At 41.7% G+C, this 27,544-nt stretch overlaps 2 protein-coding genes across 2 annotated transcripts in view; one reads left to right on the forward strand and one right to left on the reverse strand.

Moving 5' to 3' along the window:
- The window catches only part of LOC134355487 (probable transmembrane reductase CYB561D1), a 131,365-nt gene that overhangs the window by 65,056 nt on the left and 38,765 nt on the right, over window positions 1-27,544 (reverse strand). The gene's annotated exons all lie outside the window — the stretch shown is intronic.
- Window positions 11,280-17,934, forward strand: amigo1 (adhesion molecule with Ig-like domain 1). The gene has a single exon (XM_063065441.1). It carries the CDS (start codon window positions 11,987-11,989, stop codon window positions 13,529-13,531), a length of 1,545 nt encoding a protein of 514 aa, XP_062921511.1. The 5' UTR covers window positions 11,280-11,986; the 3' UTR covers window positions 13,532-17,934.

Below are 27,544 nucleotides of genomic sequence, written 5' to 3' on the forward strand. Positions count from 1 at the left end.
AGCAGACAGATAGAAAGTATCAATGACTTAACGTTCAGAATCAGGATTTTATTTATTTATTGAGATAGGGCCTTCAAGCTGTGCTGCCAGCAATCCCCTGATTTAATCTTGGCCTAATCACGGGACAATTTACAATAACTCATTAACCTACTAACCAGTACGTCTTTGGACTGTGGGAGGAAACCCATGCGGACACAGAGAGAACGTACAAACTCCTTACAGGCAGCAATGGGCATTGGACCCAGGCCACCTGTACTGTAAAGCGTTGTGCTAAACCACTATGCTACTATGCCACCGGATTAGTTTTTTATCACTAACGTGTCATGAAACACTGTTATGTGGAAGTGGTACAGAACATAGAAATCTACAGCACATTATAGTACAGGCCCTTCGGCCCACACTGTTGTGCTGACCATGTAACCTACTCTAGAAACTGCCTAGAATTTCCCTACTGCATAGCCCTTTATTTTTCTAAGCTCCATGTACCTACCTAAGAGTCTGTTAAAAGACCCTGTTGCTATCCCCCTCCACCACCATCGCTGGCAGTGCATTGCACACACTCCCCATTCGCTCTGTGAAAAACTTACTTCCGACTTACCCCTTGTACCCACTTTCAAGCACCTTAGAACTATACCCCCTCGTGTTTGGCATTTTGGCCCTGGGGAAAAAGCCTCTGGCTATCCACGTGCAATAAATACATTTTACTATAAATTACAGTAAGATATATATATATATATATATATATATAAATTAAATAAGTTGTGCAAAAAAGCAGGCAGAAAAATCATGAGGTGGTGCTCATGGCTTCACGATCCATTCAGAAATCTGATGGCAGACGGGCCGAAACTCTTCCTAAAAAAACAGAGTGCAAGACTTTAGGCTCCTGTACCTCCTCTCTGATGGTAGTAATGAGAAGAGGGCATTTCTAGATGCTGGGGTCCTTAATGATGGGCGCCCATCACCCAGGACGTTGATCATTAAGGACCACCTCCACCCATAATATGATACTGACGCTCGATTGAAAATGAGATATTGTTTATCAAGCTTATATTGGGCTCCATTGCAACAGAAAGGCAGGTTAGAATGGAAGTGGGATGAGTTGAAACTCAGGATCACCTCCATTGACTGAACATGGGTGCTCTGCAAACTAACCACTCAATCTGCATTTGGTTTCTGCAATGTGGCAGAGACCACATAATGATCATCAAATGGAGCACACGAGATCAAAAGATGTGCAAGTGAATTGCTGACTTACCTAGAAAGACTGTTTTGGTCCCTGGAAGAGGAGAAAGGTCAGGAGTGACATCTCCTGTTGTTCCATGTAAAAGTGCCATAATATGGGGAGTGGTTGGTCGGGATAGAAGAGTGGGATAAGGAGTTGTGGAAGAAGTGAACCCTTTGATGGGTTAAAAAGGAGGAGGTATTTCCCGGTGGGATCTTGTTGGAGTAGGCGGAAATTACGGCAGATATGATTCATTCAATGCAGAAGTCAGTAAGGATCAGAGTGTTCTGTTCATTCAAAATCAGAATCATGTTCAACATCACTGGCCAATGTCATGAAATTTGTCGTTTTGTGGCAGCAGAATAATAAAAAAAACTATAAACTGCTACAATATATGTATAATATTACAAATAATTTAATTAAATACAGTGTAAAAAGAGAGCAAGAGACAAGAAAAAATAGTGAGTTAGTGTACATGGGTTCATTATCTATTCAGGAATCTGATGGTGGAGGGGAAGAAGTTGTTCCTGAAACATTGCGTGTCTCTCTTCAGGCTCCTGTACCTCCTCCTTGATGGTAGCAATGAGAAGAGGGCATGTCCTGGGTGATGGGAATCCTTAATGATGGATGCCACCTTTTGTAGGCATCGCCTTTCGAAAAAGCCCTCAATGACGTCCAATAAAAAGGAGGAGAAATGAGAGTAGAGATAATGGAAATTGACGAGATGCAATCAAGGGCTTTGTTCACTGTTTCAGAGGGGAAGCCACTGTTCAGGTTGAAGAAAGGCATTTCAGGGGCACCTGTGTGGAATGTTTCCCTTTAAACAATGCTGCCTGATATGTTCGGGCTTTCAACATTTTTTTTGTTTTTGTTCATTTTTGGCCATGCAGATAGGCAGTCAAGTTATTACATGTTGTGAATTCTAATCCACACTCATGTGCTATTACTTCCCAAAGGGCCCTGACATTGGTTAATTCCTATTCTGTCTTTGGCTGTATCATCCAGAGAGGATAGGTTCCATCTCTTGAACATAGTTCTACTTATTCACTGCTCGACACTAATCCCTGAATGTACCAGCGATAATTTTGCCTGTACTTCCATTTCAGGGCTCCTATTCCCTCAAGTACCCAGAGATTTCTCATGATACAAGCATAACTTCATCAGAGAAATGTAGCAATTGATGAAAAATCATGAAGATCTGTCTAACATTGTTTTCTGCTATCCTGTGTCATGTGTGAAGCCAAGCAGAGCTGCAGAACGGATGATGCTAATGAAAGAGATAAGGAAAGACAATGGAGAAACATTCAAAATGCTAATAAGAGAGAAGAGAGAGATTAACGAGAAAGAGACACAATTCAGATGTTGATGTCTGCCACAGACCGTTTGCTTTGAACCTGAACTGTTTGAAGTTTGATGGACAGGTGATACCCCATCAGGGGGATAAAAATAGTGGGTTTGCTAAGGCATGACATACACGCCACGAGACCCTGGAAAGAGCAGTGTGCCCCACAAGTTGGTGGGAGTTTGGAGGACCGGTTCATGGGAATTGGTCAGAGGCTCACAGGGTGTAAAGGTACGATCAGTGGGAACCTGGTGTGTGCCCGCCCTTGCCTTGGTGCCGGCTTCACCATGGAAGAACGATCGCATCCGGAATGGAGGAGTCACAGTTGGTGACCCCAGCTCGATCAGGAGGCATCGAAAGGTTTGCCTGAAACCAACTGCATCTCTCTCTCTCTCTCTCTTTTTCTCTCTCTTTCCCCAACAGTACAACAACAGCGATTACTTCGAACTGCACTAGACTGAACAGAACTCTGCTTCACCTTAAGACTGATCACTTTACCCCTAGACTGCGATAGAGCTTGGTTGATTCCTATTACCCTGTTTCTGTGTATATGTGTATACTATCATTGCTAACCTGTTACATTTATATCCTTGCAGCTAGTGTACTGTATTACTTATTTCATTAATAAAACTTTATTAGTTCCTAGTAATCACAGACTCCAACGAGTGTTCCATTTCTGCTGGTTTGGCAACCCAGTTACGGGATACGTAACACCTGGTAGTAGCATAATAAAGAATCTGTTGTACAATGGCAATACTCCATCACTATCCCTCTATAACAAACTCAGGTATGAGTAGAGCAAAATTCCTAGTAGTAAAGTACCAAGCCACCTACTCCTGCGAAGTACAAGGAGGAAAGCTACAGGGAAAGGGATGTAATGAGACAGGCAATGCTGTGCAAAAGAACAAAGAGGCTGAAGACTTAACTTCTTGTTAAGTGAAATTCCCACAGCATCTCTGCTCCCTCACTGGAATTCTCCGCACATACTCTTTGCCACTTTTAACCATATCCAGATTCTAGGCCATAGCAAGGCTTCAGACGTAAGTGGAAATCAGTCTCCCAGATGCTGCTGGGTCATCAACAGATGCTGTATCTGTAGTGCTGAAAATAAGTGGGAATAAATAAGACTACAGTGAGCGGTCTTTGATCAGCAAAATTAATTAATTGCTGAATTTCTATAACACTTACCATCTCCCAACTTCTCAAATATCTAGAGAGCACTTCCTCTAATTGGCATTCTTTTTCCTTTCCTTATTTGGCTATGAGAAACTGTTTCCTCAGCTATGCCAATTAGTAGAAAGATTGTGCCTTTCCAACAATGCAATAAAACTGCACTCTAAAGTTAACATACAGTTAATGAACAAAACTCAAAGAGTATCTAATAGGGTTAGGAAGAGTTTAAAATTTGCTCTTGTGAACGGTCATTTTCTGCTCCTTCACTAATCGTCCTAAAGATATGTCTATAATGTGCTAATGAGCAATAAGTGATTTTAATATGAGTCGGTACTGTGAGAGCAACTAAGTACACAACAAGCAGAAGCAAGAGTTAACCCTTCAGCTCCTAATGCCTGCTCTGCCTTTGAGTGAGATCATTGCTAGTCATCACTATCCTGCAAAAAACCCAGAAACCTTGAGGTTTCGAATACTGCATTCTACAATCTATCATTTTCTTGCCATTTCACAGATGTACATGAACTTTGACAGTCTGCTTTGATGTTTCTCTCTAAATTATCCCTGTGTTCTACTTTATCTTTCCCCTTCAAGGATCCTTACTTGCTGAATTCTGAAATTTTCCAGACCTCAGGCTTACTGGTCATTTTGGCAATATTATGAAACTTTCTTTCGACAAACAAACAAACTTTAACTTCTCTTGTTATCTATGGTTGTACCACATTTTGCACTGGAATTTTGAGTCTTAAAGAAATATTAATTCTGGGGAAGATGGCGCCAGTGAACAGCACAACCAAGGGTGACATCGTTCAGATGGTTCATGAAAGTACTTTTCTCTTTCAAGTGTGATTCTGCTATAGTTGGAGCCTGTGATCTACATTTTGGTGGTGTGTTTTCAGGCTGATTGAGTGATCTGGCACTTTGCTGTCTCCGAGGGAATTTGGTGAGGTTTCAAGAAGTTTGGAGACCATAATCGATTCCATTTCTTTTCTTTCTTTCTTTCTTTCCTTCTTTCTTTCTTTCTCTCTCCCTCTCCCTCCCTCCTCTGCCTCTCCTTCTCTCTGTCTCTCCCTCCCCCTCTCTCTATCTCCCTCTCTCTCCCTGATGCTCAATGCTGCCAGAGGATAGTGCTGGAGTCCTGAGTCTTGGACAGGGTTTACCTGACGTGGTTTGTGGGTTGAACTCTGTAGTTCACATTATGGTGTGTTTCTGCTTTCTGGTCTCTCCATTTCTGTTGCTATTTTGTGCGATTTTGATCGGGGTCAGCTGGCTCTGCAGCCTGACGTTAACAAACGACACAGTGCTAGCTGAACTGAACTGAATATGCCTGGACTGGTAAAATGACTCCTGGAATGGTGTTTTAAATTCTGCGCTTTTCACTCTTCTTTTGCCGTGTGCGCAATTTGTTCTTCTTCTTTTGCGTGTTGGGCTTTTGATGTTTTTCTTTGAACAGGTTACATAGTTTTCTTACATTGTTTCATGGCTGTCTGTGGGAAGACAAATCTCAGGGTTGTATACTGCATACATACTCTGGTAATAAATTAACTTTGAACTTAGATGTACACTTGGTGACCACTTTATTAGGTACACCTGTGCAGAGGCGCGTTCATGCAAATATCTAATTAGTCAATCACGTTACAGCAATGCAACGTGATAGTAAAAAACATGCAGACATGGTCATGAGATTCAGTTGCAATTCAGACCAAACATCAGAATGGGGAAGGTATGTGATCTAAGTGTATTTGATGGAATGATTATTGGTGCCCAAGGAGGTGATTTGAGTATTTCAGATACTGCTGATCTCCTGGAATTCTCATACACAACTGTCTCTAGAGTTTACAGAGAATGGTGCATGAGACAACAGAAAAAAGATCCAGTGAGCAGCAATTCTGTGAGCGAAAACACTTTGTTAATGAGAAAGGTCGGGGAGAATGGCCAGGCTATTTCAAGCTGACAGGAAGGCAACAGTAACAACGCATTACAACAGTGGAGTGCAGAACAGCATCTCTGAATGCACAACTCATCGCACCTTGAAGTGAATGGGCTACAGCAACAGAAGTCCACGAACATACAGAAATACTCTCGGTGGTCACATAATTAGGTACCTCTTGTACGTAATTAAGTGGCCACTGAGTGTATATTTGCTGTAAACAATGTCAGAATCGGAATCAGGTTTAATATCACTGGTGTAACCCTCAGGTTGGCCGGTGGCATTAGTCTAAGGGAAGACGGTCTATGGCCCCACCAAACTTGTGAAACCTCATTTGTGTGGAGGCTGTGTGATGTGTTACCCTGTTACAAATCAGCACCACGAAATAACACCGTATGCAATTAAATGATTGAGCTTTATAATTCTTAATTTGACTGTAGGGTGAGTGAAGAAGACAAAAAGAAAAAGGCCCATTTTAATGAAACAGTCTAACGTGCACGTTGGAGCTCACAGTTTGTCATCCACCAGTCCTTCATCGATTTCCCCCCGCCCCCCTGGGCAGTGTCGACTCCCGGCCCAATTCCAAGTCCACCCTGTCCTGCAGTCTACGACCTCTCCATTCTGGCATCGTATCAAAGGACATCGAACAACTTGCTCTCAGGCACACAACAAGAAAAAAACACTCCCTTCATTGGATGGCGGAACATTCCTAAGCCCCCGTTATCTCTAGTCATAACTCAAATACTGCTGCTACAGAACAAGCATTACATTAGCAGTAAAACCTTTCCCAGGGCATTACACTGACATATGTCATGAAATTTGTTAACTACGAGCCAACAGTACAATACATGATAAATGTAGAGAAAAAGACTGAAGTACAGTAAGTTTATACTGCATTTATATTAAATAGTTAAATTATTATAAGTAGTGGAAAACCAGAAATAAAAAACTAGTGAGGTAGTGTTCATGGGTTCAATGCCCATTTAGAAATTGGATGGCAGAGGGGAAGAAGCTGTTCCTGAATCGCTGAGTGTGTGATTTCAGGCTTCTCTACCTTCTTCCTGATGGTAACAATGATAAGAGGGCATGTCCTGGGTGGTGGAAACCCTTAATGATAAAAGTGGCCTTTCTGAGGCACCGCTCCTTGAAGATGTCTTGGATGTTACAGAGGTTAGTATCCATGATGGACCAGACTAATTTTACAACTCTCTGCAGCTTACTTCGATCTAATACAGTAGCTCCACACCACCACCCGCCCCCCCCCCCACCATACCAACTTAGTGATACAGCCTGTCAGAATACTCTCCATGGTACATCTGTAGAAGTCTTTGAGTCTTTCAGGTGACAAATCAAACCTCCTCAAATTCCTAATGAGATATAGCAGCCATCTTTATAGCTTCATCGATATGTTGGGACCAGGTTAGTTCCTCAGAGATAGTGACTGCGAGGAACGTCAAATTGCTCACTCTCTCTACTTCAGATCCCTCTATGAGAATTAGTTTATGTTCCCTTGTCCTACCCTTTCTGAAGTCCACAGTCAGTTCTTTGGTCTTACAGACTTTGAGTGCCAAGTTGTTGCTGCAACACCACTCAACTATCTGGTGTATCTCGCTCCTGTGTGCCCTTTTGGCTCCATCTCCGATTCTGCCAACAATGGATGTATCATCAGCAAATTCATAGATGGCATTTGCGCCATGTCTAGCCACACTGTCATGGGTGTAGAAAGAGTAGAGCAGGGGACTAAGCACACATCTCTGAGGTGTGACAAAGTTGATTGTCAGCTAGATGCTATTACCAATCCACACTTATTGTGGTCTTCCCGCAACAAGCCCAGGTTATGTAGCTTTTCGATCAGTGCTGTAGTAATGATGGTGTTACATGCTGAGCTATAGTCAATAAACAGCACCATGACATAGGTATTATTTTTTGGATTTTTTTGCATGTGTATTAATGTATCTTTTTTTTTGGAATAACAATAACCAGCACACTATTGACATATATACCTGGTCTACCACAGCTAGGTCACACTTCTTACTTGTTTACACTAAAGATTTTCAATTGAAGTGTTTCAATTTCCAACTTTCTATAAAATTCTTTAGTTTGATCACTCTTCCCTAAAGAGCCCTTAATTCAGGTTGTTGGTTAACTCTTTCCCATTGAACAATACTAGATTTAAAATAGCTTGTTTCTTCATCAGTTTTTCAATATACTGATATAAAATATCGACCCTGGTTGCTAATTTAGTGTTTCCTGTGTACATGTAGATCGGTGTATTATCTTTTTTAACTTCCTGGTGCATACTATGCACAATATTGCTATTATGGCTTATCAGTGCTTTCTGGCTCTCACAGTTTCTTAGCACCACCACCTAAAAGTATTATATTTCTCCATTCTCCAAGTTAATATCCTTTTTTTTCTCAACTGTTCTAATTATGAAAGCTTCCTACTTCCTTCTCTACTTTGCTTGTTTCTTTTGAAGTTAAATATCCTGGAATATTTAATTCAACCACCTCTAAATAACAACTATAAGATCACATCTATTTAGTTTTACTTGTGCCATTAATTCACCTGTTCATCAACTTTGTTAGGATTGTAGAACAGTCACTTAATTATCCAGGAAGAGTCAAGAGATTGCAGATATTGGAATCTAGAGAACTCAGACTGGGAACAGACATCAAAAAATAAGAACATATTTTTTTCCAATACAGTATTTGCAGTTTGATGGCTACACTTCATGAAACAATAACGATATCTGAAGTCAAAGTCTCAAAGCGCTAATGTGGGATTTGATGTCTCATTTCCTGATTATTCCAGTCTTTCTCAACAATCATATGAGTAAACAATATCATTAATTAAGAACAACAGTTAATCTAATCTCCACTTTAAAACTAACTATCTTAGAGTTACAAGACTGCGGCGCGTATACACACACACTCACACATACACACACACACACCAGGGCAGATGTGAGCAGGGAGAAGATGAGATAAAATAGAAAGAAAGCTATCAGCAGCAGTTTTGAAACTTACAGATGGCATTATGAAAGCAAGGCTGAATAAAGTGAGGAGATTTGAGACCATCAGAAGCACTAAATTAAAATGCAACATATCAATTTAAAGAGGATAAAGATACAGGGAGGATGGACAGGATTGAGACCTACAGTAATGTCCCATGGAAGATTAGATATTGATACGTCTCCTTTATTCCCTTCAAACACTCTTAAGGCAGATACAATGCAAACTAAGTATCATCTTCTTCCAGGAAATATTTCTAGAATAGGTACAGCATGTATTAGACACTGAATTAATCTGCTTTTAAACTTTCTGATCTATATGGCTAGGACAGTTACAGAATGGGTTAGATGAAGAGTAAAGCTGATTCTAAACTCCTAATCCAGTGATAGCATACAATAAATCTCATTCAACAATGTTGTATCAAACATCTTTAGCAAAGTTTAGATACATAATAAAACTGACTCTGCACTTTCTTATCTAATATTTGTTCCATGCAGAAACCTCCATCTACTTCTAAATCTATATTGTATCATGTAAATTTAACTCTAGCCACCGAACTCTACCATCTGTCCCTCACCACAGAATTGTGCCACTGTCAAAGTCTGCATCCAAGCATTCTCAGAGTGGCTAAGAGTAGGACTGCACTAATTTCTTGGAAACAAATTCAAGCCTTCCGGCTCCATTGTAGAACTAAGGGATGCCGCATTGTTGGAGATGATTTCTTTCAGACAAGAATTTAAATCAAGGCACAATATCTCTTCCAAAATGGGCATAAAAGATTCCACAACATCCAGTGTCCCAGAATAAACAGCTAAAGCAAGTAGTGTTGTCATTTAACCCTTTGTGTTCATGTGATATTGCAGCATATATATTGGCTGCTATGTTCACTACAAAAATGAGTACACATCATTTGGTTGTCCCAGTCAGTTTCAGCATCTAACAAGGTGAAAGCCACGATATAAATTGAAACCTTTTATTTCAATTTCCACTGCAACTGTCAGATTTTCATACAGAATAGAAGAGGAAAAGAGAAAAATCAGGAACAAAAATCAGATGCAGCTGTAACTTAGGAAGAGAAACAAGGTCAACACACAGGTCAAGGACAATGGGAGTAATGGTGAGTGATGCCACTGAGATGAAAAGAGAAGATGGTTGGGTCAGACTGAGATCAGAACCTCTCTTCAGAGCAGTATTTGATGAGAATATGGTGAGAATGAGCAAAGGAATTAAAGGGGGATTTGTGATTTGCGGGTGGAGAGAACTTGGTGGGGTCTGTTTCTGTGTTGTACATCACTATGATTTGAGGAAAGGCTTTGAACTATTAATCAAATTGCCACATCCCTCCCCTTTCAAATTTACTCCTCAGTTTTTTTTTCTCCAGTCCTGCCGAAGGGTGTTGGCTCGAAACATTGACTGCTTTTTTCCATAGATGCTGCCAGGCCTGCTGAGTTCCTCCAGCATTTTGTCTGGGTTGGTCACACTTTAAAAGTATTTAAAGAGAAATGCTATGATATTTTAATTTTTCACTCCATTCCCACTTTAACCTATCTATTTGTGGCTTCATGCAATATTACAAAGAGGACCAGCCTCTTGAGGAAGAGTACGTCATCTTCACAGTCTTCCAGACTCAACAGTGAAGTCTGCGAATGGGGGTAACTTGCTTTCTCGATCTGAACATTTCTAGTCAAAGTTGGATGTTTCTCTTGTAAATCAGGCATCTGAGATATTGGTTCAGTTTTAATCTGTCTATTGGCACAGACTGATTTCCTATGCATTTGCAAAAAAGTTGAACTTCCATAGCATTTTGCACTCCTTCATTTGAATTATTACTCCCCATCAGTTACTATTAACCCACTGATCGCTCCACACCAAACGGCTAAACTTGACCTCTCCATGGATATTCCTTATGCCCTATCTACCCATTCCCCCGCCTTCTCTGCAACTGAAAGCTGAATTAATTTTCTCTCTTTACCCAAAACATTAACTCTCCTTTCTTTTCACCGACACTGCACGAGTCCCTCCAGCATTTTCTGCTTCAGTTTCAGATTTGCAACATCCACAGCTCTTCTTTTTAATTTTGTTGCAATAACATTTCTAGTAATATTGACTAATTACAAAAAGCCACTTGGTGCTCAATTACATCGGGGACAATTTTAATATCCACTCTTCGATGACTGGTCTTTCAATCCAGTTAAGAAGTTTATAACTTTCTAATCAGATTTCAACACTGCAATCTTCAAGGGGGTTTAAAATTCCTTTTAATTAAAGAGGAAATTAGCAAAAATACTGCAGTTAAAGATATTATGGGGAAGGGAGAGCTAACGAAATACGTTTATTGATCGAAACCTCTAAATGATTGTGTTTTTTTTTTCTCTTTCGTGGACATTGCAAAGATGGTGAGAGTACTGCAGTCACTTGGGCAATAAACCAGTCATTCAATGGGTTAACTAAAGGTTGCACTAATTGGATGGCAGGCTACAGCGAGATTGGCCAATGGGACGGCGAAGCTGCGGCTTCCCCTGATGGATGTTTCTCTCCTCCAATCGGGATAGAGCGAAGAGGAGAGAAATAAACAATCTTGTCACTTGCGGAGAGCCGAGTGCGCAGAGAGCTGAATGAGGAGCTCAGAAGAGGGAAGCACCGCATTCTCAACCTGGGATCGTCCGCTGGAGTCTCTGTCGGATTTCTGTTGCGGTCTGGTTTGCTGGCAGGGGTTTCCTGGTGCCCGCACTCGCTCCCTTGCTGCCAACCATCCGAAGAAGTCTTTGCTTCCTGCTGCCGCCTCCCGTTGCAAACCATCGTCCTTCCATCCCATCTAAGACACATATATTCGTCTTTGCTTTATTTTTGTTTAAAAGATGGTGAAGACGTCGTGAGACGCTTGAGGGGCTGTTATTGCCCCTGCTGTTGCCGCAATATTGAAATGTTGATCCGCATTTAAAAGGGACCTGGCTGGAAGGTGATTAACCTAGTGCCGTGAAACCACCTCTGATGTCCAACGAAAGGAACCTCCTTCAGGAGAAGCAATCAGAATATTTATTTTTGCAACCAGTAAGTAAAAACTTTCCGTGTTTATCCCCGAAACTGGGCTGCAATGAGTTAAATATCAGGCATGGTTGAAACCCCAAGGGGGACTTTTATTGGTAAATGTGGAGGAACTGTGGCACAATGCCAGTTCCCACTTGCTCTCTGCACGATGTTCAATTATTTACGGCTCCAGAAGCAAGCTCCCCGTGCCAGCAATGCCTCTCTCCAGCCAATGACTCTCCCTTGTGTGGCGTAAATCCTGATCTACTCTGGCACACTCGATGACCAGTTCCTACAGCCTAGCCATGTGGATAAGCTGCCTGCTGGAGTTCTACCTGACTAGAGGATACAACTACGTATTTTCCTACCTGCCTGTTCTGCTTTTCCTGACGCTGTGTGGCCACCGAACTGTGAACGTGTCTGCTCTGAAATGTCACTCCGAGTGCCTTTGCGCCAGTAACATCGTCAGCTGCTCTAAAAAGGGACTGGTTAACATCCCTACCTCTCTCCCCGAATACACAGCGGTCCTGGACCTTAGCTACAACAGTGTGACGCGCTTGAGAGCCGAGTGGACCACGGTCCGTCTCGACAGACTCCACACCCTGCTCCTCAGCAACAATGGCTTGTTCTTTACATCGGAGGAAGCTTTCACGGAGGTGCCGCATCTGAGGTACCTTGACCTGTCCTCCAACAAGCTGAGAACTCTCGAAGAACTGCACTTCCACGGGCTGGAAGAGCTGGAGGTCCTTCTGCTCTACAATAACCAGATCTCTCAGATTGACCGGACGGCCTTCGAAGGCCTGGACAGGCTTCAGAAGTTGTACCTGAGTCAGAATCTGATCACTCGATTTCCACAGGAGTTGGTGGAAGAAAGTACCAGGTTGCCCGAACTGGAACTTTTGGATGTGTCTAATAATAAGATAAAGTCCCTTCCCATTCAGGAGCTCAAAAATCTACCTGCATATCTTAAAAACGGTCTGTACTTACACAATAATCCATTGATCTGTGATTGTAGCTTGTACCTTATGGTCAACCAGTGGTATACTAGGCACTTCAGTTCTGCTGTGGACTTCAGGAATGAATACAAGTGTGTCCTGCCTTTAAACCACAAGGTGTCCATCAAGCTGTTTGACTTGCAAGAACAGTACATGAACTGCAGCACCATTGTGGATTCGGAGGTGGAGGCCTTCTTGGAGGGCACCCTGACGATGCACTGCGACACCAGGTTAAGGAACATGATGAAGGTGTGGGTGACGCCAGACAACAAGACCATCGAGGCTGGCCACGACAACCAGAGTCTCAAGATGCTACCGGACGGCAACCTGCAGCTCAGCAACCTGCGGCCAGAGAACTCGGGGACCTACACCTGCCTGGCCAGCAGCAGCCAGTTCAACGAGACGATCCACGTGCAGCTGAGGGTGCACAATTCCACAGCAAGCGCGATGCACGAGACACTGAATACCGCGTACACCACACTGGTCGGGTGTGTTGCCAGTGTGGTTCTGGTTCTCATCTACTTGTACCTCACGCCGTGCCGGTGCCGGTGCAGGAACAGTGCCGACAAACAGAGAAGCCAGCAGGAAGAAAGCATTCACTCGTCCATGCTGAGCGCCAGCTCCATCCACGACATCTCTGCGGATAAAGCGGCTGTGGACCGGCGCGTGGCGTTCATCGAGCCAGCCAAGGAAGCACAGGGGCAGAATGGGAGACACAAACCAAATGCCGTGGAAGAGTTCGAGGATAAGAGACTCTTAACGGTGCCCAGAAAGAAATCTGACTGCGGGTCCGTTGGCTCAGTGTCCTCAGACTCTCCCATTGTCGTCTAACACAATGGGTTTGAGCCATAGTCTGCACAGCGGGCACAGGCTTCTGGCAGGCTGCCGGGTGAGTGGTGCCGATGTTTAGCAATGCTTCATCAGGAGTCAAGGGGTCACCCATATGGGTCTCGATTTGCTAAAACAATTAGCAGCAACATCGCCAAGGCACAACCTGAAAAGGCAGACTGAAGGATCACAGCAAGATCTTAACTGTTGAAGATAATCCATATTTATTTTTCTTAAATTATTTTGTACTCCAAGCTGGCTTACTGTGTATAGGCTCTGCAGCTTTCTAAACTACCATTTTACTCCACTAGTGACTGGATCGACTGAGTCGAGTGGCTGATGCGGCTAAACCCATTTAGCCAGTAGGGCATGCCCACAGGTGACCCACAGGATTCTAAAGAAATATTCAAAAAGGTCGGAGTAACAGAAAAGCCCTCTATTGGCCCAATAAGACAGGCATAAGGGGAATGAAATGCTAACCACCTTGTACATCAGCAAAAGCAAAATAATAATGACAAAGGTGGAATAATCTTAAACAGTGGCCAGTTAATTAGAGAATCACCAACCCGTCATTCCAGCAGAAATTCATAACGGTGGCATCGCAGCATGCATCTGGGAACAAGCTTACTGAGGGATCACTGGTTGTCCTACAGCAGTGGATGACAGACCTGGACGTTCAGAGTCAGTGCACTCTCCCATCTAATTAATCCTGCAACGGTGCACTGAGGCAAAATGGACAGAATTGAACTCAGGATGGTGCACACCGTAACAGTTTCCAGAACTTACTGAGGAAAATAGGGGGAAAAAAATTCATGAACATCGATAAAGTTCAGTGATGCCTATGGGACTAGTGCCTCAGCTCGTGTGAAACTTGGTTTATCAGTATTTATCATAATCGATTTACCATCCTTTGGGCTAGAGTGGAATAACAAATTAATGAATGCCTTCTTATCAGGTATTTTGATCCGACCTCGTCTGAAGTGGGTTGTGTCTGATGAGGCTTGCTCATCTCCAAAGGGTAGCCGCTTGAGGAAGATATTGGAAGGTAACATTAACCAGCACCAATGGAACTGCTGCACAGGGAGAATTAGCAGAGCAAAGAATACACTGGACCTGACATTAATGCATGCCTGAAACTCAACAAAGCCGGTAAATGAGAGATAAGAGCCAGCTAATAAAAAAAACTCTGCATATATATTGCACCTTTCGTGACCTCAGGATAGCCCAGAGCACTTCGCAGCCAATGAAGTACTTTTTAGAAGTATAGTCACTGTGGTAAAGTGGAAAGAATATGGATTGGTGCAATAACAGGTTAATCTCAAATATTCCTTGTCTCAGTGTTAAGTGTTATGTTTTATACTGTGTTACTCCAACAGTCCAATGCAAGCACTGCAGTACATGAATATTTGCACACCTCTCTATAGCATGCAGTGAAACAGTGTCACCCCCAACTTATCTCTAGCACACTTAACATCTCACTGGTTCGTCACCAATTCCCCTACACACAGTCGTAGAGTTTTTAAGGATGATACAAAGTGAAACATCTACATAACTAAAGTTGAATTGGTCTGAGATTAAAAACAGGCACTGCATGAAGGCTTGCAAATGGAGTGTACTGCATACATCTGCTTGAAGATGTCGATCTTTATTTCAAAAGTAGTGATTCATGTTTTTGTGGTGTCTATAATTACAATCTGTTTCAGGGCAACAACACGTCCAAGGAATTTAGACAATCACATGTTGTTTGCGTCTTGTAATTTGTGCCCAGTTTTCTGTTAAGTGCCTTGATACTTTACCTTGTCTTTATTACTTCATATAGTTCCTCTGGTTTATAGTGTGATAAAGAATATGATGGTTTTTGATAAGAGAGGGAGAATCAAATGGAAAGAAGGAAAACATACTGACTGTTGAGGTGGTGCGAGGTTTTGACACGATTTTGTTATGATTTACCTGAGGGAGATGTACCCAATACACCAAAGTTGTACTGTTGGTGGTTCTGTTCCTCGATTTTAAGATGCTGAGAAGTCTTCTGATTATTGGGGTTCAGTACAAGTTACCATCTCCATAAACAGAGGGCGTGTTATAGAATCACAAGTGTCTGAATAAACCGAGAAAGGTTATCAAAATAAATGATTAAAGAGTAGATAATCTAAAAATAAGTTGTGTAAAGAGAAAACAAAAAAAAAATCAGGCTCCATCATCCCCCGGGTTCTCTCTCTCCAATCTTTGATGTGAAAACAGAAAATGCCAGAAACATTCAGAAGGTCAGCCAGCACTTGTGGAAAGAGCAACAGAGTCAGTGTTCTGGTTTCATTTCAGATTTCCAGCAGCTGCGGTTCTTTTGTTCCAGTTTATTGATATTTGAGCAAGATTAATCACTAACTTTATATTTTTATGCAAAAAAATCCCCAGTTGTTTTTCCTACAGAGCTAGCAGTACTGGATGTGCAGCAGGGAACAGTATTAAAAAGATCCAGTTGCAATGCAGCAGTTTGTAAACAGCATGCTCCCAGATTTAGCAACACAATGGCTAGGTGGTTTTACTTTACTGATGTTGGCTGTGAGATAAAGTATTAACCAGGCTGCCAGAGAGATCTCCCCTGTTATTCTTGGCATTGATTTCATCAGAACATTTACCACCACCTTTAAGTTCAGAGCCTTAGGTTACATCTCTTCTGAAAAATGACACTGGCACTTGCATTAGCTCTAGTGCAGCACAGGGAAGGTCAGACTGGATCATGTGCTTGTGTCCAGCCAAATTGGGGTAGACGCCTTTTGCTGCAATTGCAATAGATCACCTAATAACTTTAGACACGCACCATATCACCAAACAACAGCCAGATTTCCAAGTACTTGGGTAGTGGTCAGTGTAGTACTTGCTTTTACAAAAGCACTTTGTTCAGAGATCTGCACTTATCCCGCAATCAGGGATTAATGCAGAACTGGCAATATAGCTAGGGTCCATCAGTTCCAAATTGCTCCAAGCTGACTCAGCCATCATATTCATATGCCTGTTTGTGAACTCAAAGATGTTTTTTTAAAAAAAACAGCAAACAAATAGTGTAAAATATTGTTCGGTCAATCATGTTGTTGAATGCATCAGCAGAGAAAACTGTTATCTTACTGGCTTTTCTCAAGTGTCTTGAAAGCAAAGCATAGGAGACTGCCCTCTGCAGCGGTATCTATGTCCCTCCTAATGTCACTCTTGTACAATGTATTGTGATTTTGGTAGCAACTTATCATATTGTGTAACTGTAAACTCATCTGTGTGCATAGAGTCTAGAGCAGAAGTCTTGCCAGCTCTCATCCTATCCTTCGTCGTGAGTCCCTTTTCAATAACAAGCCTTTGGCTGTCAGTGTGCGCAAAGTCCAGTTCTTTCCATGGCTGAATACCTTTTGATCAGTTTCAGGGTTTTCTCCTGGAGTAGGGGGTTTCACTGATTATTCTTAATCCAGAGAATGATTGAATCTGATCATAACACACCTGCTGCCCTCACCCCAACTAATCTACTGCTAATAATAATAATCTTTTAACAGAAATGCTGTCAACGTAATCCCCTGTTGATGAAAATGATCTAGCTCGCATTGCATCTCCTGATAGGAAATTACCAAATCCAGCGTGAATTATACTCATTCAACTCTCAATATCATTGTCAAGAGTTTTGGTTCGATAAAATGCAGTATTTTTAATGTATAATTAATGTATTGTTAATTTCTGAATTCCTGGCTGTTCAAGTACTTATGAACAATTTCACCTACATATTTATATGTAGAGCTGAATTAAAGGTACGTAGAACTTGGAAAAAAATTAACTCTTGCTCTTTTACAAACGTTCTTGGTCCGAATCACCACCTGACACCACAACGATTAAGTGTAAAGCAAATCTATTTTGGAATCTAAGAGATTTTGTTTTAAATTCTTTAGGGCCACTGGATATTTCCCCTAGCTAAAATAACTCGAGTCTCAGTGGCAGCTGTAGACAACTTCAGCTGGAAGTCAAATGAATGTCGCAGGTTGAAGTTAGAAATATAGGCAACTCCAAGTTACAAGAAATTTATAACATAAATGTGGGCCACTAGACATTATTATCACCAGGGCATGATTTATACTGCACTGGAGAAAGAAGGACAGGACAAGGTGAGATGGGGTGCAAGCTGGCTAGTGTGGAGAATAAATACTGGCACGGAGTGGCTCACTAAGTGGTGTTTATGTAATTCTGAGTAACCTTTGAGTGCTTTTTACCATTCCTGCCCTATTCTTCCTTCTCCCTATTCCCTACATTGAACTTCCACTTAAGCAGAAATTGTGCAATTTACCTCAGTTTATCCAAGCAGCACTGAGTTCTAGCCACTTTGAGTAAAGAAATTTCTCCCCAACTCCTTAAATAGCTTATGCATGTTTTACGAATCCCAGGTGGGGGGGGGGGCGGGGTGATAGTGGCAGGCTCGCATTTCCTTGCCTCATTATAACTCTCATTTCTACTTCCACTCTGCCTGTAATTGGAGCCACAGTAAAAACGCAGCCGGCAGGCCTTCATACTCCTAAGTATGAATGTAATAATATGTTGTGGGGAAGCGTATGTGTTCCAATTTTAAATTACCAAATGGAACACTCCTCACAAAGAAACACAATCGTAAGGGTACATGCTGACTTGTTACACAATGCCACGGGGCTGGAATTTCAATTTCCAGGCTAGAATGTTGTATTTGTCTGTTGCTTTTGTGACTTTACATGTTATTTGGCAGTCTAGTCTGAAATTAAATCCGTAGAAGGTATTAGCCATGATTGTGAGATATCATTTTGTAATTTTCCTTTTTATGAAAATCTTCACTGGGGGCACTGGTCATTTGATTTTAACCAACAATAAGAGCTAACTGCTGGAGATATCGATGGCTGAGTATTTGTCTTTTTGATAGCACACAGAAAGATTTCCATGGATGATATGGTATTAAATACCAGGAAATCCACACTGCATCTTTCCTCCCAAAACAGACTGGAATGAGACTGTCCATATAAATAGTATGAAATCACAAGCCTTTATAAACGCCTGCCTCTCAGAGGTACACCAGAAAGCTTTACCTAATCTAGAAAGAGATAGGCAATTATTCTCATTTTAATCAGCGCGGGTCTTAGAATCACAGAGGTGCACAGCATAAAAATAAGCCTTTTGGCCTTGATGTACACCGAGAGTGAAAAGTGCTGTGAAAAACACAAATCTTTCTTTCTAAACCTTGTATTACCGATCTATGATAAGATCAGTTTTATTTATTTTTATTTATTGGGATGCAGCGTGGAATAGGCCCTTCCGGCCCTTTGAGCCACATCGCCTAGCAATCTCCCGATTTAATCCTAGCCTAATCGGGGGTAATTTACAATGACCAATTAACCTACCAACTGGTACGTCTTTGAACTGTGGAAGGAAAATGGAGCACCCAGAGGAAACAGACGCAGTCACGGCGAGAACATACAAACTCCTTACAGAGAGCAGCGGGAATTGAACCTGGTTTGCGTGGACTGTAAAGCATTGTGCTAACCAGTACACTACTATGCCCCCCAGTGTAGGGTCCAATTACACAGGACTACATCCCAATTATATAAAGCAGGGGATCCCAAACTTTTTTAATGCCATGGACTCCTACCATTAACTAAGGGGTCTGTGGACCCCAGTTTGGGAACTCCCAGAAAGTGTTGCTGTTTCTTGATGATTTACTGCTGGGCAACTCACTGTACAATGGCGTGCCTTGAATTGTTTACCTTCTAGAATCTGTCATTATCCCTTAACATTGTCAGTGATCACAGCACCCCTCAACTGATTAGGAGTTGAACTGGCTCCGGATGATCAATTTAGTAATAGTTGACTTTTCAATTTCAAATGTTTTTATGTCTAATAGATATTAAAGAAAGGAAAGAAAAACATCAATACAATTTTAAATGATTTTATTCCCTGCATTCTGTTCATTAATCATCAATCCCAGAAACCTGCAGGGCAGCCCTGGGAGGTTGGTACCTCATTATACACTTGTACAGAGAGATGTGCATCGGGCCTTTGTATTTCCCCTACCTGAACAGCATAAGTCTCACAGAAAACCCCTGTGGTGCAATTATCTAGACCTATAAATCATCCCTAGCAGCATATTAGTATTTAGAACTGCCATGATTTCAGAGCCGGAATATTAGCCATTTAGTAAGTTACCACATCTGCCAATGTAGCTGCATTAGATGTATCTATCCATGGCAGAGTTGGAACAACTGACCGCTGCAGGTGACTTGCGGTGGTCACTTTTGCAGGCAAAGTCTTGCCTTTACATCAAGGACCTGTTCATCAAACATGCTAAATGGAATTGTCGATGAAGAGGTCAGACAGCTCAGAAACAGGCCACTGTGGACCAACACTGGCAGCAAAAATGTATGCCACCTTAGTCTTTAATTTCATGACCTGGCATATCTCTCACTGGATCATCACTATCCAGCCAAGGGCACGGCTAAAAATGATAGGCACCAGCTGGGTGAAGTTATACTCCAGGATTAAAGGTGTGCTAATCAACAGAACCACAATGCAATAGACAGCTCTAAATGATCTCACAATTAATGAATCTGCTGAAAACAGTTAACTCCTACATACTTACTCATGGATGTTTAAAGGGAAAACAGAGGAGACTCCAAGAACATCTCCATCAAGGATAGTGGGGCTTGGCATGCATGTGGGAAAGGCAGTTCAGCCAGGCGTACATATTTTGGTTTCCTACTGGAAGCCAGCTTCTCCTGGGAGAGAGTAGTGGGATTTATTTTTGCTGCTGTTGTTCAGTTGCTTTGTTGAGTTCAGTGATGTTCTGCCAAGCATTGCGGGCATACTGTGTAGGGACCAGAATATGTGGCAACACTTGCGGGCTGCCCCCAGGACATCCTTAGGTGTGCTGGTTATTAAAGCAAATGACGCATTTCACTGTATGTTTCGATGTACGCGTGATCGATCATCATTTATAAATGAAGCTGAATCTGAACTGGACAGCCAGGTACAAGACCAAGTAGGAGGGTTATCTGGGGCAGGTACGAGACCAAGTAAGAGGGCTATCTGGGACAATGACTCACCTCCCAACACCATCAAAATCATTCCATCGTCAGCAAGACACAAATGAGAAGCACAATAAAATAACCTCTATTTGCCTGTGCCCACAACTCTTCAAAGGCTCAACTATCCAAGAGAAAGCAGCCACTTGATTAACACCCTATCCACTCCCCTAAATATCCAGTCCCTCTGTCATAAGTGTGCAGTGGTACAATGTGTACAATCTACAAAATGCCACTTGCACAGGCCACTCCAACTGCACCTTCCAAACCCATGACCTTTGCCACCAAGAAGGACAAAGATAGCAGGAACACTGGAAGACCACTACCTGCTGGTCCCCCTCCAAGTCACACAGTGCGGCACAGTACTGCAGCGGTTAGTACAATGCTTTACAGCGCCAGCAATAGGGCTTCAGTCCCACTACTAAAGAGTTAGTATATTCTCCCTGTGACGCCATGGTTTTCCTCTGGGTGCTCCGGTTTCCTCCCACATTCCAAAGACATCCGGGTTAGGGTGTATAAGTTGTAGAGCCAGAAGCACTGGGACATTTGAGGTCATCCCCCAGCACATCCTCGGACCATGTTGGTCATTAACACAGATGATGTATTTCACTGTATATTTCAATGTACATATGACAAATAAAGCTAACTTACTTTCTTCACTTCCATCCTAACTTGAAATATATCGCCTCTTCTTGACTGGCATCGGGTCTAAATACCGGAGCACTCGACCCAGCAGCACTGTGCGGGCAGCAGTTTCAGCAGAAGGACTGCAGCAGATTAAAGCAGCAACTCACCACTCTTCTCAAGGGCAAGATGTGCCCCTATTGAAACCATATACTGAAAAAGAAACGATCCAAACCTCTAGTCATGATGTTTTTAAAACTCATTCACTGCAGGTAGTTGAATAATTATTACTTCTTTCTATTTTAACATTTCACAGTTTAATTCATGTTTTTGTGTAGGAGAAAAATAATGATGACCTTTCATTTAAAAACAATTTAAAGCAATCTTGGTGCGCAGTAGTGATATTTCATCTAGATTTACAGCCTTACTATGCTAAGGGATGCCAGGCAGAGAGGCAGTAAAATGTTTGAGTTTTCGTTGAAAAAAAATATTTGATACTGTTTGTCAGTTCAGTTGCAAAATTTTGTAAATGGATAAAGCAGGGTAGTTGAATTGCATTCTGCAAAAATTGTATTAACTCTTTGATTGGGCCTTGAGGGTAGTGCATTTTGAAAATGGGCAACAATGGTAAGAATTGTTAAGACAAGAGATTCAGTAGATGTTGGAAATCCAAAATGAAACACACAGAATGATAGATGAAATCAGCAGGTCAGGCACCCATGGAAATGATTAATCAATGGTTCGGGCCGAGACCCTTTTTCCATTCCGTCTACTGTTTATTTCCACGGATGCTGCCTGACCTTCTGAGTTCCTCCAGTATTTTTGTGTGTTTTGCTATGATAAGAATTTGGCAGTGGGACAGTTAGAGACAAGGAGTTACAATTTCAAAACATGAGGAATTCATCCAGCTGGAACTGGCAACTTTATCCTACTCAAGGGCAGGAGTTTTACGTTTATTATTCTTGGCTTCATTTGTTTAGTCCACAACCCACGTGGAGCTTTCTTTTCTTCTGTCGACCTCCTTCAAAGAAATTGTGCACGTAATCGTTTTGAGTGAAGGCAGTTTTAAATCTATTTAAATTTTTAAGTAAAGAATCCGAAATGAAGATGTACAGGGAACTGAGAATAAAGGATTTTCCCATGTAAATATTACACTGAGGGGGTAGGACAGTAACAAACATCTCCATCACGATTGCAAAATCTAAACCGTATTTCCGTTTCATCATATGACATCAGCTCCTATAGCCGCAGTCCCACACTCCCAGCCAGTATTTCCACCCTTACAAATACAGCGACTGGAAAGTGAGCAGATTGATTATCATTAGGTTGGTTGGTTCTTAGCTCTCAGTCAGTTTGCTGCCTGCTGTGTGCTAATCTTCACTCCCACCCATACCAGCAATATTTCCATGTTTGTTAGACAAAAACATTCAAAGCAGATGAAGGCACTGACACATTTCTCCCAGAGTTGTTTACATCAGTGTCCGTTATTTCTTGGAGATTCTAAGAAAACACCGGAAGCAACCTAATCCCCAGACAGATAAATCTCTATCAAATAAGATACCTAAAGTTCAGTCCACTGATGATGGCATAGCCTTGGTCCTCCACTCTGTCCTGTTCCACCTATGTAGTAATCAGTGCCTCGTACGTCAGGATGTTGTTCAGCTCAGCGTTTAACACAATCACTCCTCAGAGGCAGGTGGGTAAACTGTCCTTATTGGGACTGAAAACCCTCTCTGTAACAGGACCTTGGACTTCTTGACAGAAAGATCCCAGTTAGTACGAGTTGGCAGCAACATCTCAAGGTCCATCACACTGAACACCGGTACACTTTCACCCACCCCTGAGAGCTGTGTGCCCAGTCTGCTGCTGTCCACACTGCTGACTCACAACTGCTCTCTGAGACTCAGCTCAAACTGCATCACTGTTCGATGGTGACACTATACTGGTTGGCCTCATCAACAACAATGATCAAGTCGGCATACAGTGAGTATTGCAAAATAGTGTAAGTACAACAATCTGAGTCTCAACATGAACAAGACAAAAGAGATGATTGTGGACTTCAGGAAGGCACAGGTCGACCACTCTCCATTGCACATTGATGGCTTTGCCATGGAGAGAGTGAAAAGCACAAAGTTTCTTGGTGTGCACATCATGGACTATTTAATCTGGGCCCTCTTTCTGAGGAGACTGAGGTGTGCAAAGCTCCCTGCCCCCATTCTATCAAGTTTCAACAGGAGCACCATTGAGAGTGTCCTGTCTGGCTGCATCATGGTGTGATACAGAAGCTGCAAGGCGTCAGACTGCAGGACCCTACAGAGAAGATCAGTAGGGTCTCCCTCCCCCCTATTTGTGACATTTACCAGGAGTGTTGCAGATGAAGGCCCAAAGCATTGTTGAGGATCCCTACCACCCTTCCCACAATCTCCTTGATCCACAAGCGTAAGGAAGGAGGTACAGGAGCATCAGGACTAGGATTGCCAGACTGGGCAGCAGCTTCTCCCCTCAGGCTGTGAGATGAATGAATACCTTGACAGTTCTGAGATCTCATCACTAGGACAGAGGGCTGTTTACTGTTTACCTGTGCTGCACATTATTACATGTATTTTGAGCATGCTCTTGTCTTTTTTATAGTATAATATTTTGGTTTATGTGCTGTATGTGATATATGTTTGTGGGTCCAGAGGAACGTTATTTCGCTTGGTTCTATACATGTACAGTCAAATGACATTAAAGTTTAAACTTGAAAAGTGTGAAATACCCATCAAGGGGAATCAAAATCTGAACCATCTGGAGAACTGATCGTCAAAGGCTGTTCCCTTCAAGCTTACACCTGGATCAATGGCACATGTGCAAATATGCATGTGTGCATCATTATCATTTCAATGAATATTAATTTGAAGACCTTTTCCCTATGACTGTTTGCCCATTTGGATAAAAATAGATGTGAACAAACTGATTAGATAGCTCAAAACACTACATACTTAAATACAGAAAAACAACATTAAACACAATGTCACCTCTCATCCTCCAGTTAGTCAAGAATAAAATGTTAAACATTTGAAACCACACAATATTCCATTCCTACTTGGTAATTCTAAACTCTCTAAGCATAGTGTATTATATATTACTGACTATACCATGATTGGACATATTACACATTTCATGTTCTTATAGAAAAATGGAGAGGATATAGTTGCTCTGATGCTTATTAACTTCAACTTGTAGCATGGTCCAAGATGGAAACAACTATTTTGCATTGAGTTTGCCTTTCTTTCCCAGAACTGTGGTGATAACTTGCCTTAGTGCATTGAAAAGGGAAGTATCCCAAATATTTGTGCCTAATTTTCATATATGATTTTACCTTCTGGAAGACACAGGGTGAGTGGCATTGGGAATAACCATAATGCTTTCTAAAGTTGCGACACTCAGCATTTGGACAAAGCCAGAGGAAATTCACTATGGATAATGTACTGAAGAATAAACCTTAAACTTGTTTTGAGCCAATTCTGAGGAAAAATTGGAGTAGGAAATTTCACTCTTGTTTGACTCAAATATCAGTAACTCTCATTTATTTGGAGTAAGTGATACATGGGGCGGCGGGGGGCGGGTTAAGTAATTGCTCTGAGTTTTGGGGATATACAAACAATACTTGATTGTGAGCCTGTAGATTTAATTCTTCCCCATTAATGATAATGGAAATAAAAATGAAGAGAGGTATAAAATTAACTACTGACATGCTAATACACAAATTAAAAATCTAAAATGTTGTGTAGAGGAGAAATTGGATACCCACCCCTCAAACTCTCAAAAGATCACCGCCATTGCTGATGCTCAGCTGAACTCAGCTGAATTCCCTCCCTCTGTCCCCACTGGAATATCTCAGCATCTCTACAATTTCAATGTTTTCACTTCAAGTGTAGTTAGTTTGCTTAATTTGTGGGTTGTCATTGAGCTTACAACAGCAAGACATGCAGCTTGAGCCTTTACAGCAGCTAGCTGTAAGATCAGGGTTCAATTCCCACCGCTGTCCGAACATTCTTCCCATGGCCCCGTGGGTTTCCTCTGGGTGCTCTGTTTTCCTCCCACATTCAAAAGACATATGGGTTAGGGTTAGCGAGGTGCTCCTATTGCTATGTTGGCACCGGACGCATGGAGACACTTGCAGGCTTCCCAGCACAATCCTCACTGCTTTGATTTGATGCCATCAACTGTATGTTTCAATGTATTTGTGACAAATAAAGCTTATTTTTCTTTCTTTCACATGAACCTCTGCCCTCTCCATTTCTTTTCATCCTATCGGCATAAACCTTTATTCACTTGTGTACCTATCTAACGTGACGATAATCTCATTAGAGAATTATCAACTTGTACAGCAATGGAAACAAGTCCCTTTAGCCAACTGAGATCATGACGACCATTACACAGCCATCATTTTTTACACTAATACTAACCAGTGCCATTCTTTTTCCCTATACTCCCAACAACTACCTGAACAGTCTTACATTTGGAACAGTTTACAAGGACCATTTAGCCTCCTGGCCCACAGGTCTTTGGCATATGGGAGAAAACCAGATCATCTGGGAGGAATCCTCACAATGACAGGGAGAACATGCGGAATCCTTGCAGCCAGCACCAGAGGTTAGAGTCAAAATTGCTTCACCGGAGCTGTGCGACAGCAGCTTTATTAACTGCTATTGTCCTTACTATTTTCACAACTACTCTCTCGGTTAGCAAGTTACACATTCTAATTCTGTTAGGGAAAGCCCTTTATCCTGAATTCCCCAATGGGATTGTTGATGATAATCTTATACTTCAAAGCACTAGTTTTGATTTCTCCTGTAAGTAGAAAAGTTTCTACATTCAATCGCTCAAACACATATTACTTGGGATCCTTTTTCAGATCACTTTTCAATCCTCACTCTGCAAAGGAAAAATGGCCATTTCCAACTTCATTACAGAAGCCAGAAGTGGCCAAATCAATCTCAAGGGAAAAGCTCATTGTCTAGAGTGAGTTAACTGTGGTTTAAGATGAAGAATAAAGCAGAAACTCTGCATGTTTCATCTAAGCCTCAGTGACTTGACTACTTGATGTTGATTAGAAGTGACAGAAGAGAAAAAGATCCTACCCTGTTCTCAAAATGAAAAAAAAATTAAATTAAACTCAGCTTCTCAATGATTGTTTTCATTTTTTTTAATCAAGGAATTGGATTGTTTTGAGGTAAGATGAAGAAAACTGGATTTCCTTTATTTACAGATCTTGAGAGAATCAAATAGGATACTGAGAGGTGACCTTATAAAGGTTTATAAAATCATCAGAGGCATGGATAGGATGGATGCATGTAGTCTTTTTTCCAGTGAAAGGGAATCAAAGGGGCATAGGGCTAACATGAGAGTGAAACGATTTAAAGGTGACCAAAGTGGCTACTTCCTCATACAGAAGATGAGGTATGTGAGGACTGAGCTGCCAGAGAAAGTAGTTGAAGGAGGTACGCTGACAACACTTAAAGGACATTTGGACTGGTAGATAGATAGGAAAGGTTTAAATGGATGTTGGTCAAATATGACCAAATGGGATCAGCATAGATGGGCATCTTGATTGCATGGATAAGTTGGGCAGAGGGATCTGTTTTCTTGCTGTATTCCTCCATTACTCTAATTCCATTTTGCCCACCAGAAATCGCTTACTATCCACAGCTATACATCTTTAATCACGTCCACTTAACACAACAGACATCAATGTTTTTGCATGTGTTTATGTAGCAAACATCTACTACCATTCAATACTGAAGGAAGTGAAGCATACAACAATCAAACACCTTATAGTATCCCTTTGGTATACTTCTAGTGTACTTTACTAGCAAATGCATAAAAGGTGAATGCAAACACTGTCATTAACAAAAGAGCTCAGAGCCCTTCATAACAGCACCAGCAAGCAAAGCTTTTGACTGAGACAATGAAGCTAATTAGGGCTGTTGACCAAAACAAGGTGAAAGTTCACATGAACAGAGCAAGTGAAGCTGAGTGTTCACACAAATTGGAAATCACTAATTGGAAATCAAATTCATTATATTTGGAATCCCAATTAAAAATACAAGCAGGTGGTTCATAGTCTGCTCATTAGTAACTGGGCAAAGGTACTGAGCATTGTAGCAGTTCTGAATCACAAGGTGCACCAGTTTAAATAAAGTCAATGTGGAGTTCATTGTTATACACGCAAGTACACGTGCAATGAAAATCTTACTTTCAGCAGACCGGCATTTAGCATTATATAGCAATGTTCACAAGCAAAACAATTAATTGTAAATTATCCACAATTCTTACAAGA

This window comes from Mobula hypostoma, chromosome 13, assembly GCF_963921235.1.
Source record: "Mobula hypostoma chromosome 13, sMobHyp1.1, whole genome shotgun sequence".
In the NCBI taxonomy this organism is placed as follows: Eukaryota; Metazoa; Chordata; class Chondrichthyes; order Myliobatiformes; family Myliobatidae; genus Mobula; species Mobula hypostoma.